Here is a 14,183-nt window from a genome sequence, read left to right on the forward strand (position 1 = left end):
AATTCTGTCCAATAAAAGATCTATAGGTGACGAAAAAGGTGAAGCCAGCCTATGCCCCCATAATTTTTAAAATTTAGAAGAGCATCCCATGTTGGAAAATACGCTCATAGCGCAAAGTGTGGCTGCTTCCAATATTGCAATACATGTGTCCTAGCTTGAAACAGGACTCCAAAAATAACCACTTTGGTGTGGTCTGATAAACAGGGTTTGGGAAACAATCGGACTTTGGTTATAAAAAAAAAAAAACCACACACACACACACACACACCAACACCACATGTTGATGGCCGTGGCCCAATATCTGAGAAGCTTAGGGCAAGGTCAGAGAATACAGTATGTATGAGATCACCATGATCTCTTCAACATTTACTAAAAAGGTTTCTCCAGAAGGCCCATTTTTTAGAACTTAAAGGGAGTGGACACGAAGTACACCGAATCCAAAGCACTCTCCCATTGAGTCTATTTAAGAGAACCTACATTACCCTCCCCAAAGCTTTGCAAGGGTAGTACTCCAAATTAGAGAAAGACAGTGATCGATAATGCTTTTGGATGTAGGACCGTTTTGCATAAAATTAAATATGGAGTGTGTATGTGTAATATATATATATATATATATATATATATATATATATATATATATATATATATATATATATATATATATATATATATATATATATATATATACACATATATACATATATACATATATATACATATACACACACACACACACACATATATATATATATACCCTGTTTCCCCAAAAATAAGACCTACCCTGAAAAAAAGACCTAGCGTTATTTTCCAGGATGGCTGCAATATAAGCCCTACCCCGAAAATAAGCCCTAGTTAAAAATGCTTGTAAAATCCACTATATTACAGTAGTAAATAATGTACAATGTGTGTGTTTTTGTAATATAATTGCGGGGAAAAGAGCTCCGGCAGGTATCAGAAGTGCAGAGCGGCGCTATAACAAATATATTTGGCACAATTATATTACAGAAACGCACACATTGTACATTATATAATACTGTAATAGAGTGGATTATAGGATTGTACAAGCATTTTAACTCGGTTCACACTTGGGATTCCTGACAGGCAGGGAGGGAGAGGGGGAGAGAAGACAGCACATTACATGGTAAGACCTACCCCGAAAATAAGCCCTACTGTGTCTTTTGTTGGCAGAATTAATATAAGACCCGGGCTTATTTTCGGGGAAACACGGTATATAAAGAAAAAAAAAAATCACTTACCCGAATACAGCTGAAACAACACAACTTAGAGCAGTGTGGACAAAGGCGCGCGTCCCTCAGCTTTTCCATACAAATGAAACATCTGAAGACCTCTGCTATGCCCTTAATAAATACAAAAATAAACACAGTAATTATTACAGAAAAACATTAGCAATGCTAGAAACTACGGTAAATGAAAAATCAGAAGTACGTTAATATGATATGCTTGACATGAATGTTCAAGTGGTCCTGAACTATGGGTTTATCAACAAAAAAAAAAGTCCAGATAAATGGTCGATCAGTGTATATACACAAATTATTGCTTCTAAATATTTTTACAAAATGTTATAAAAAAACAGCCAAAATGCAAGAATTATTCTCTCTCTCTCTCCCAGAGTCGATTCAGTTTGCATGAGTTGCGCTATACAAGTCATTCATTCATTCATTCTCTCTCTCTCAATAAAAATATATCAGGTAAAGGAGGATTTACCCCCCTTAACCACTGGGCACTTAAACCCCTTTCCTAACCAGACTAATTTTCAGCTTTCGGTGCCCTCACATTTTGAATGACAATTACTCAGTCATGCAACACTGTACCCATATGAAATTGTTGTCCTTTTTTTCAGTAGAGCTTTCTTTTGGTGGAATTTAATCACCTCTGGGGTTTCCCCCCCCCCCCCCCATTTATAGCGCAAGAAATAAAAACGGAAATTTTTGTAATTTTTTTTTTTAATAAATAATTTTTCTTAGTTTCCATTATACGATTTTGCAAATTAGTAATTTTTCTTCATACATTTTAGGCAAAATTTATACTGCTACATATTTTTGGTAAAAATAACCCAAATTAGTGTATATTACCCTACGTTCACACCTATGTTTTTTTAGTGCGGTTTGCAGAAACACACTAGTCCATTTAACATGGTTTCCTATGGTACTAATTCAAATAGACACGTATTGCGGCCGGTGCGTTTTTGGAAAGGTCTGGGACTTTTTTCCCCATGATTTGTGCCTAATAGATTTCAATGGAACCGCACCAGAAATGCAACTATTGTGTTTGCAAAGTGATTTTTGATGTGTTTTGTGGTTCTTATTTTAGCACTGTATATAAGCTGGCTGCTAAGCAGGGGGCCAGGAAGCAAGCCACCATGTCCTTAACAACAGATAAGTCAGGGCTTGACAAATTTGCTTGGAATCTAGGAGCCAGCTAAAAAAGTTAGGAGCCAGGTTTTTTTTTTTTTTTTTTTTACGACAAAATTGATGGCACAGTGGTGACAATTGATGGCACAGTGACTGCATTTGATGGGATGGCACAGTGGTGACAATTGATGGCACAGTGGCTGCGTTTGGCATGGCACAGTGACTGCATTTGATGGCATGGCACAGTGGTGACAATTGATGGCACAGTGGCTGCGTTTGATGGCATGGCACAGTGGCTGAAAAGTGAACAATATCAATATGCCTGTGCTGTGCCCCAACTCAGTGTTGCTAGTGTGAACCATAAGTGCAAAAATCCTATATAGTTATGGTGTTAAAAGTATTGTCTTTTTTGCTTCTTACCCTTAACCTTGCTGTTCGCGCTCTGTGAGATTATGTGCAGCCTCCGGCCAGCTCCTTTCCTGTGACTCCCCGTGGCAACGCCCCCTCAGAGAAATTCCCCAATCCCCGGGGCGAGAGGCGGCCGGAGGCTGAGCGCTTGCAGCCTCTGCTTGTATCATCCCCGACACAGCACAGCCGATGGCGGCTACATGACAGTTATCCATACCGCCCGGCCGCCAGGCAGCTCGCCTCACTCCAGGCGCCTCGATGCATAGGCCGCGGCCTCAATTAGCGGCACGACCCGATCGGGGGTGGTTTACGGGTGTGGGGGGGATGCACGGCGACGCTCTCAGGATACCGCAGCTCTGCTGCCATGGGCTCCAGGACGATAATTCTAGGCGCAGCGGCGACCCGACGCCCGGAATTTGTCGAATACTGAGATAAGTCATGTAAGTAAATAAATTAAAAAAAAAAAAAAAAAAAAAAAAATGCATGAAAACTACATGCAAAAAAAAAACAAAAAAAAAACACGGGTTTAAAAATGCAAAACACATCGAAAAAAGGTGCCTGAAAAATGCATCAAGCGCTGCCGCATATACGTAAACCTAGAAGAGTCTACAACAGGGGTCTCAAACTGGTGGACCTCCAACTGTTGCAGAACTACAAGTCCCATGAGGCATTGTAAGGCTGACAGTTACAGGCATTACAATCACAGGCAGAGGCATGATGGGACTTGTAGTTCCGCAACAGCTTGAGGGTCGCCAGTTTGAGACCCCTGGTCTACAAGCTATGGTGCCAATCACTGAAAATTGATCCCACCTGATGTACTGATGGTCTCTCTCATTTCTTGAGACACCAACAAGCCAGGAAAGAACAAATAGGCCCCAAAATTACCCCTTTTTGGAAAGTAGACATTCCAAGGTACTTCGTAAGAGGCACGGTGAGTTGTTTGAAGTTGCAATTTTTTCCCACAATTCTTTGCAAAATAAAGTCTACCCCCCCCCCCCCACACACACACACAATTGTCATATTAACAGGTTATTTCTCACACACAGCATATGCATGCCACAGGCGTTCTAGGAGCATAAATTATAGGGCTGTTGAAATTAATTGCAGCATTGATGCATCGTGATTCGGCCATACACGATGCAGCATCGATGGTACGACTGGAATAATCGATGCTCGGATGACGTCACACTCGTTCCGCGCTATGCCACGCCTCAGAGACCGAACAGAGCCGAAAGACACCGAAGAGCCGTGGGAGTAAGCCACGAAAAAAAAAAAAAAAAAAAAAAAAAAAGCCCAAATTATAACTAGTAATTTTAAATACTGTTTATACTCGAGTATAAGCCGAGTTTTCCAGCACATTTTTTGTGCTGAAAATGCCCCCCTCGGCTTATACTCAAGTCACCTTTTTGCGCCTGATCTTCCGGACTTTGGGGAGCCGGTGCTGGCCGGCCCACTCTTCCTCTACAAGTGTGCAAAGTTTGTTGTCCGGGGGACCTACGGCCGGGGAGCACCGATTTTTCAAACCCAGGCACACCTTCCATAGACTCCCATGTTAAACGTCAGTTTAGTTAGGCATGGGCACAGTGAGGCATGCAGATGGACACCCTAGGCTTATACTCGAGTCAATAAGTTTTCCCATTTTTTTTTTTTGTAGAATTAGGTGACTCTGCTTATATTCAAGTCGGCTTATACTCGAGTATATACAGTAATAATGATGGTGGACCTAAACATTAAAAGTCACCATGCCATTTAATTAATTATGATTTATGGTAGGTCTTTATTATAGTGATTGATTTGATTCACATCACAACTTCATTGATTCCTTTGACGATTTATGGTTTTGCTCATCATCATAACTGCCCCACACATGCAATGCATTGCATTATGGCTGCGCATGGCATGAAGCCATGCATTGTACGTGTGAGGCAGTGTGATGAGCAAAACCATAACTAAAAATGATACAAAAAAGGTATCAATGAAGACAATAAGACTGACATATAGTCATAAAACCATAATTAATGGAATACGTTGTCATTTCATTTGTGTCAATAATATATTGTCTCAGGTTGGCGGCAGGGCAGGCCACACAGTCAGTCGCACATATATTTTTTCAGTAAGTGCAATATAATAATAAATTTCATTCTATAATATTTATTTTACATCACAATAACTTTTTTTTTTTTATATTATTATTATTTCATTAATGGTTTATGTCTTGTCTTAGTGATCTTTTCCCCAAATACTGGGTATTTTTTTTTAAATAGATAAAAATAAATATATTTCCTAAATTTCTGAATACATTTTTTGACGAATAGTTGAAAACCATGGGCACTTAGCTATTAAATCGTGATGCAGAATAATTTTGAATCGTGGACAGGATTATCGGACGAATAATGATTTTTTTTTTTGCATGCTAATCTCACGTCGAATCTGATGAGTTTACTAAAGTCACGAAAATTCTCGTACAAAGGAATGAAAAAAAAATAAATCGCAAGTGATGTCATGTGTTGTAATACATTTGTATTACATTTGCGAACAGCTGTACTGAATAAACGAAAATCGTACGAAAAAAAATTAAGTGCAAGTCCGATAGAATAATACTGCACGAACTGTCCTGATCAGCTCTCGAAAACTCTTTACTAACGATCTGATTATCACACAATCATTTCAAAAGTGGCATTTTTCGTACGTGTGTAGGGTGGCTTAAAAGCCTTATGTCCTTAAAATTGCATAAATAACGTGTTTAGGTTTGCAGTTTTTGTCAAGTCATGACACATGCGTAGCCTGAGAATCTAGACCTCTAGTCACAACAATTCTTTGTGGTTTACAAAGCATTCAGATTTGTATCTCATAGCCATTAACCATGCTAGAAAAGATGCAGGGGAATAAAAAAAAAACTAACAGAAATAACAAAAAACAAACAAGCCAGTGCAAGGAAGAAAACACAGCAGAAATGTGTATTCAGAAATAAAGATACCCACGAAGGTCAAATGCCAGAATGCTTTGGACACTATGGTTACATGGCTCCTGGTAACTGTCCTGCCCTATTATAACATTACACCTTCACTGTGTATGTTCATCACTCTGAGCACCATTGATTGTTTACAGGTCTCCAAGCACAACAAGCTTAGGCCAAGTGTAATTTCTATTACACACACACACACACACACACATTGTATATAGAATATAATCCTTGATGCTAAAAAGGCACTCTCTTTGTAAAGGTAATGAATTTCCATATACAACAGGTCCTGGGTGTTACGTCTTCAAAACACATACTGCAGCTGCTGGCTTTTAATAAATGGACACTTGCCTGTCCTGCTGTCCCTCGTTGTTGGCAGTAGGGTTCCCGACGTGAAGCCGAAAGGCTACACTGCCGCCGCCATTGCGGGTAAGGCAACTGCCCTGCTCCTCTCTCCTATTAGCCCAGCGGCCAGGGGAGGAGGAGGAGGAAGCCCTGCGGTGACATCACTGCCGCGTCACGGCCGGACTCCCAGAAGTGGGAAAGGATACCAGTCTTTGACAGGTATCCTGTCCCCCCTCCCCCGAAAGGTAATGGTAAACAGGACAAAGAGGGTGAATCACCGTAATTGAGGACCAGAAAGCAATAAAAATTGACAGGGGGTTTCAATGTCTCTCTACTCTGTCCAAAACTAATATAAAGTTTAGCCTTTAGTTATACTTTAAGGTTTTCTATATTAATGGATTGTACTGTATGCATTAGGGTAAAAAAACGTTTGTGCCTGGGAACCTGCCCTCCCCCCAAAGCCCCATACACACGGTAGGACTCCTTGACAACAAAACGTTAAAATGAGCAAGTTTTAAAAAAAAAAGCCTACGTGTGTATGGGGCTTTGGGGGGGGGGGGGGGGGCAGGTTCCCTTTTTTTGACGGAAAGTTTGTCTGTTTGCAGAGCCAACTTTTGTCCGATTGAAAACTGAAAAAGTTTGTCCGATGGAGCGTACACATGGTAGGACTTTTTGACAACAAAACTTCAAAATGTGTGTACGCTCCATCGGACAAACTTTTTCAGTTTTCAATCGGACAAAAGTTGGCTCTGCAAACAGACAAACTTTTCGGCAACAAAAGTCCTACGGTGCAAAGTCCTATCGTGTGTACTGAAATCCATTGGACTTTTGTCCTAAGTACAAACACGCATGCCCACAACCAATATTAAAATCAACCAACAATAGCACAAGTTGACCAAAGGGTGGCAGTAAAGAGCAGAAAAACAACGTGATGTTGGGAAAGTTTGCAGAAAAGTCCTGCGTGTGTATGCTATGGGTGTGCCCAGCCAAATCCCTTCAAACAAAAATCCGCAGAAAAGTTTGTTTGAAGTCTAATCGTGTGTATGAGGCTTTATACTTACCTGAGCCACATCGTGATCCAGCACTGTGCATGAGGAGCAGCAGCTTTGCCAACTCTGTCCCTCCTCACACATTGGCTCCCACTGCTGTCAATCTAACTGTGATGAGGGGACAGGGTTGTGTTTATGGACGCAGGCAGCAGGGCTTCAAGAGCGAGCCTGCACGAGTGCCCCCATAGGAAGGGACTTCCTATGGGGGCACTGGATGAAGAGGGGCTAGAAGCGTCTGAGGGGGACCCAAGAAGTGAAGGATCAGGGCTGCTCTTTGCAAAACCACTACACAGAGCAGGTAAATATAAAGCTGTGGATTTCAGTAAAATACAAAATAAAAAAACAGCTTTACAAACACTTTAAGGTTGCATCCACATCCGAGTGATGCAGCGACACATAGGGTAGCCCATTCAGTTGCTCCAAAAATGCACCACAGTAACTCCTGTACTCTTTTTGGAGCAGAATTTGGTGCATTTTATCACATGATAAAATGCCAGTTTCTTTAAAAGAGAAGTACGGGAAAGTGTTTTTTTACAGAAACTTTGTTACCTAGCTGGAAGCAGCATTTGTCCGATGCTGCATCTGTCCCCAACACTGATTATAGAGCGATCGCTCTATAAATCAGAGCTCCCTGGTGAGAACTGGTGACTGTTAGACCCCTTTCACATTGAGGAGCTTTTCAGGCGGTACAGCGCCAATAATAGTGTATAGACAAAAAGAGTCTGAGTCTGCTTCTGCTTCAGGATTTTGCTGCCACTATAGTGCTATTGGACTTATATTGGACTATTGATTCATTGACTCATTCATTCATTCATTATGTTTCATTTTTTGTTATTGACATGGACCTTATGATATATGTACTTTTCTATTATTGACTGTGCTCTCCTGGTTTTTGCGCCATCTATCTATATATATTATACAGCGCCAATAATAGCGCTGCTATCCCGCCTGAAAAACTCCTTCACTGCAGACTCAATGTGAAAGCCGGAGGGCTTTCACACTGAGGCGATGCGCTGGCGGGAAGCAAAAAAATCTGTCAGCAGCATCTTTGGAGCGGTGAGAGGAGCGGCATGTATACCGCTCCTTCACATTGAAAACAATGGCAAACCGCGGCAATACCGCCCGCAATGCGCCTCTATAGAGGCGCATTGCGGGCGGTATTAACCCTTTATCGGCCGCTAGCGGGGGTTAATACCGCACCGCTAGCGGCTGATTCCCACGTCAATCCCGGCGGTATAGCGCCGCTATTTTTAGCGGCGTTATACCGCCACCGCGGCTCCCGCCCCAGTCTGAAAGGGGCCTTAGTCATCGACTCTCTGAGCGGATCCTGGTCATATGGTCACAAATCACAATCTTGCCCTAAGCCTGAACCAGCTCAGTGACTTTAGCAGACAGCAGACTTCAGCCCGTTGTCTGCTGAAAACGGGTCACAGGAGTGCAGAACAATCTGAACTCCTGTGACGCACAGAAGTGTAGCCAAAATAGCTTTGGCTTTACATCTCATTTAACACTTTGGGGTGCAATAAACATGCATCCTGGAAACACAGGCAGTAACACATTTCTGCCTACGATTCTGATACTTTCAGATGTGAACAGGCAATTGGCGGGGTGAAGTCCTTCTTATTGCCCCAGTTATAACAACTGATGCCGCAGTCACCAACATATCCTCCAGAGACATCCAAGTAACGAGAGGCTGACTCCAACAAATGTCAGCCATGGGCAAATTGCAGAATGTCAGCTGGCCTCACTGAGAATCATCCACAAGAAGAATAAGGTGTATGAATGAGGACATCTGGTGATCAAATATGCTTGGAGTGAATCCCAATTGCTTTCATTCCCCAGGAGAGATATTCATTCCGGAGATGACAAGCTCCCCATTCATTACACGTGCACACAGCATTACTCAGCAGGGATACTGCACAAGGATGGAGGACGACAGGGAAGCAGATATGACCCTGATCAGGGCAGGCACCCAGGATCACACACGCATGACGAGGGCAGGCACCCAGTCTGACACACAATGAGCGCGGGCACCCAGGATCACACACGCATGACGAGGGCAGGCACCCAGTCTGACACACAATGAGCGCGGGCACCCAGGATCACACACGCATGACGAGCGCGGGCACCCAGGATCACACACGCATGATCAGAAATCAGACCCCTATTTTTATCAGAAATCCACAGACTAAATGGTTAGGTCTATGATATTTGGGAGTAAATGACACAAATAGCATACAAAAAGCCTTGCAAGGGGCAAGTATTGCTTTGTGCCCGACTCACCAATATTCAGACCATCCAGGCTCAGATATATGAAAGTTTCTTGGTTCAGTGTGTTTGCGGGCAAACTCTGCACAAGCGAAGCAACGTCCTGTGTAGGTGTCTGTCTAATCCATGGGTATTCAAACTATGGCCTTCCAGTTGTTCAGGAACTACAATTCCCATCATGCCTATGAATGTCAGAGTTTTACAATGCATCATGGGATGTGTAGTTCCACAACAGCTGGAGGGCCGTAGTTTGAGGATCCCTGGAAAAGTGACAACATTGTACCTTTTCTTTTACCAATTTTAACAGTGTTTGGTTGGAGGTGTGGGCTACTTGTTTTCAATTTCTGTACCGATAAAACCTTATTTGCAATTTAATACCATTTTCAACTACTTTCCCCAATTTTTCGATATTGTGACATAGTTGTGGAGGTACTCTGTCTAATTGGAATTGTTTTGCTTGTTTTTTTTTGATCCCTCCATGATCAGTGCAGCCCCCCCCCCCCCCCAGTCACACACACACACACACACACACACACACACACACACACACACACACACAAGATCTCTCCATGATCAGTGCAGCCCCCCAGTCACACACACACACACACGATCCCTCCATGATCAGTGCAGCCCCCCCCCCCCAGTCACACACACACACACACACAAGATCTCTCCATGATCAGTGCAGCCCCCCAGTCACACACACACACACACACACACACACACAAGATCCCTCCATGATCAGTGCTGCCCCCCCAGTCACACACACACACACACACACACAAGATCCCTCTCCATGATCAGTGCTGCCCCCCAGTCACACACACACACACAAGATCCCTCCATGATCAGTGTTCCCCCCCCAGTCACACACACACACACAAGATCCCTCCATGATCAGTGCTGCCCCCCCAGTCACACACACACACACACACACACACACACACACACACAAGATCCCTCCATGATCAGTGCTGCCCCCCCAGTCACACACACACACAAGATCCCTCTCCATGATCAGTGCTGCCCCCCAGTCACACACACACACACAAGATCCCTCCATGATCAGTGTTCCCCCCCCAGTCACACACACACACACACACACACACAAGATCCCTCCATGATCAGTGCTGCCCCCCCAGTCACACACACACACACACACACACACACACACAAGATCCCTCCATGATCAGTGCTGCCCCCCCAGTCTCACACACACACACACACACACACACAAGATCCCTCCATGATCAGTGCTGCCCCCCCAGTCACACACACACACACACACACACACACACACAAGATCCCTCCATGATTAGTGCTGCCCCCCCAGTCACACACACACACACACACACACACACACACACACACAAGATCCCTCCATGATCAGTGCTGCCCCCCAGTCACACACACACACACAAGATCCCTCCATGATCAGTGCTGCCCCCCAGTCACACACACACACACAAGATCCCTCCATGATCAGTGCTGCCCCCCAGTCACACACACACACACAAGATCCCTCCATGATCAGTGCTGCCCCCCAGTCACACACACACACACAAGATCCCTCCATGATCAGTGCTGCCCCCCAGTCACACACACACACACAAGATCCCTCCATGATCAGTGCTGCCCCCCAGTCACACACACAAGATCCCTCCATGATCAGTGCTGCCCCCCAGTCACACACACAAGATCCCTCCATGATCAGTGCTGCCCCCCAGTCACACACACAAGATCCCTCCATGATCAGTGCTGCCCCCCAGTCACACACACACACAAGATCCCTCCATGATCAGTGCTGCCCCCCAGTCACACACACACACAAGATCCCTCCATGATCAGTGCTGCCCCCCAGTCACACACACAAGATCCCTCCATGATCAGTGCTGCCCCCCAGTCACACACACACACACAAGATCCCTCCGTGATCAGTGCTGCCCCCCCAAGTCACACACACACACACACACACACACACACACAAGATCCCTCCGTGATCAGTGCAGCCCCGCTCCCCAGTCACACACAAGATCCCTCCATGATCAGTGCAGCCCCCCCAAGTCACACACACACACGATCCCTCCATGATCAGTGCTGCCCCCCCAGTCACACACACACACACACAAGATCCCTCCATGATCAGTGCTGCCCCCCTCCCCAGTCTCACACACACACACACACACACAAGATCCCTCCATGATCAGTGCAGCCCCCCTCCCCAGTCACACACACAAGATCCCTCCATGATCAGTGCAGCCCCCCCAGTCACACAGATACACACACACTTAACCCAAGATCTCTCCATGATCAGTGCAGCCCCCCAGTGTCACACACACTTACCCAAGATCCCTCCATGATCAGTGCAGCCCCCCAGTGTTACACACTTACCCAAGATCTCTCCATGATCAGTGCAGCCCCCCAGTGTCACACACACACACACACACACACTTACCCAAGATCTCTCCATGATCAGTGCAGCCCCCCAGTGTCACACACTTACCCAAGATCTCTCCATGATCGGTGCAGCCCCCCAGTGTCACACACTTACCCAAGATCCCTCCATGATCGGTGCAGCCCCCCAGTGTCACACACACACTTACCCAAGATCCCTCCATGATCAGTGCAGCCCCCTCCCCAGTCACACACACAAGATCCCTCCATGATCAGTGCAGCCCCCTCCCCAGTCACACACACAAGATCCCTCCATGATCAGTGCAGCCCCCCTCCCCAGTCACACACACACACAAGATCCCATCCATGATCAGTGCAGCCCCCCAGTCACACAGGATCCTCCATGATCAGTGCAGCCCCCCAGTCACACACACACACACACACACGGTCCCTCCATGATCAGTGCAGCCCCCCGGTCACACACACACATACAAGGTCCCTCCATGATCAGTGCAGCCCCCAGTCACACAGGATCCTCCATGATCAGTGCAGCCCCCCAGTCACACAAAAGATCCCTCCATGATCAGTGCAGCCCCTCCATGACACCCAGGATCCCTCCATGACACCCAGGATCCCTCCATGACACACAGGATCCCTCCATGACACACAGGATCCCTCCATGACACACAGGCAGACACCTGTCATTAGCCCCCATACCTCCACACTCTGCTCGTCCATCTCCTCCAGTTTGGGCTCCTTGATCTTGCAGTAGTGCAGGGATTTCTTCCTGGACCTGAAGTAGGTCAGGTATCTGAGGGTGCTGCACAGACAGGTGAGGAAATTATCAGTAAAACGCCCCCTTTCAGCTGCAGACATGCAGCAGCCGGTGCAATGAAGGAGAGCGACAGGGACGGGAGGGTGACGGCAGCGGCGGGCGCACTCTGCTCGGTCCTGCTAGATGAATGAGCGCGAAGAGAAAACAAGGTTGCGTTCCATCAGGACATGAATTCACCGGCAGCCATATTGAACCGCAGCCCGTTACTGAGAGACGAGCGACGCCATGGCTAAGCCAGCCGGGGCATGGGGCGGGGCCAGTGATGTCAAGACGTGCGGGGGCGTCTACGGCGTCATGTTGGTCTTCTGACTAGAATGTGGGCAGTGAGGGCAGCTCGTAAAGGTGTGTGAGGCGCATGTGCTGCTCTTGAACACAGGAACAACTGGTACAAATCACTCACTATGTTCATTCATTCATCCATCCTGAATCATCTCCCACAGCAGCGGAGGGAAGCTGATAGCACTGCAGGGGGAGAGGGGGGGTGTGCAGTCTATTACATTAGGGTGTGCACCCCTTAACACAATTGCGCGGTCATGCAACGGGGCTCCCAATCAAAATTGGCGTCCTTTTTTCCCCCCACAAAAGAGCTTTCTTTTGGTGGTATTTGATCACCTCTGCGGTTTTTATTTTTTTTGCTATAAACAAAAATAGAGCGACAATTTTGAAAAAAATGCAATATTTTTTACTTTTTGCTATAATATATATCCCCAAAAAAGATATAACATTTATTTTTTTCCCTCAGTTTAGGCCGATATGTATTCTTCCACATATGTTTGGTAAAAAAAATCGCAGTAAGGTTTGCGCAAAATTTATAGCGTCTACCAAATAGGGGATAGTTTTATTGCATTTTTATTAATATTTTTTAGTAATGGCGGTGATCAGCGATTTTTATCGTGACTGCGACATTATGGCAGACACATCGGACACTTTTGACACTATTTTGGGGCCATTGTAATTTTTACAGCGAACATTGCTATCAAAATGCACTGGTTACTGTAAAAATGACACTGGCAGTGAAGGTGTTAACCATGAGGGGGCGCTGTAGGGGTTAAGGGAGTGTTCTTACTGTGGGGGGGGGCGTGGCTGTGCATGTGACGTCACTGATCGTCGTTCCCTAACACAGGGAACAGACGATCAGTGACAGGCTCACTAGGAAGCACGGGGAGATGTTTGTTTACACTTACCTCTCCCCGTTCTTCCTCTCTGTGACTCAAACGTGGGACACCCGCGTCCTCTGTTCCTGCGGGGACGGTCACGGAGAAGAGGACCGGGTGGCGAGCACACAGCCGGCGGGGCGCGCTGCGTGACCCACAGCTGGGATCTTAAAGGGGACGTACATGTACGCCCTTGTGCCCAGCCGTGCCATTTTGTCGACGTATATCGTCGTGCGGTGGTCCTTAAGCGGTTAAAGGATCACTAAAGGAATTTTTTTTTTTAAAATAACAAACATGTTATACTTACCTCCACTGTGCAGCTCGAGTGGCCCCGAACCTGGTCTTCTTGGGTCCCTCGACGGCGGTCCCGGCTCCCCCCCCTGCAAGGACTCAACA

The 14,183-nt window shown here is 45.7% G+C and overlaps 1 protein-coding gene across 4 annotated transcripts in view; it reads right to left on the reverse strand.

Moving 5' to 3' along the window:
• TRIM37 (tripartite motif containing 37) overlaps nucleotides 1–12,908 on the reverse strand; it is a 171,627-nt gene extending 158,719 nt beyond the window's left edge. For all 4 annotated transcript variants that reach the window (XM_040336828.1, XM_040336830.1, XM_040336827.1 and 1 more), the window contains exons 1-2: nucleotides 12,516–12,908; nucleotides 1,257–1,358 (exon numbers count right to left, since the gene is read on the reverse strand). In XM_040336828.1, the coding sequence (XP_040192762.1) occupies nucleotides 1,257–1,358; nucleotides 12,516–12,674 (261 nt within the window). In that variant the 5' untranslated portion in view covers nucleotides 12,675–12,908. The remainder of the gene's footprint in view (nucleotides 1–1,256; nucleotides 1,359–12,515) is intronic.
• Between the last annotated feature and the right edge of the window lie 1,275 nt (nucleotides 12,909–14,183).

This window comes from Rana temporaria, chromosome 2 (genome assembly GCF_905171775.1).
Source record: "Rana temporaria chromosome 2, aRanTem1.1, whole genome shotgun sequence".
Taxonomy (NCBI): Eukaryota; Metazoa; Chordata; class Amphibia; order Anura; family Ranidae; genus Rana; species Rana temporaria.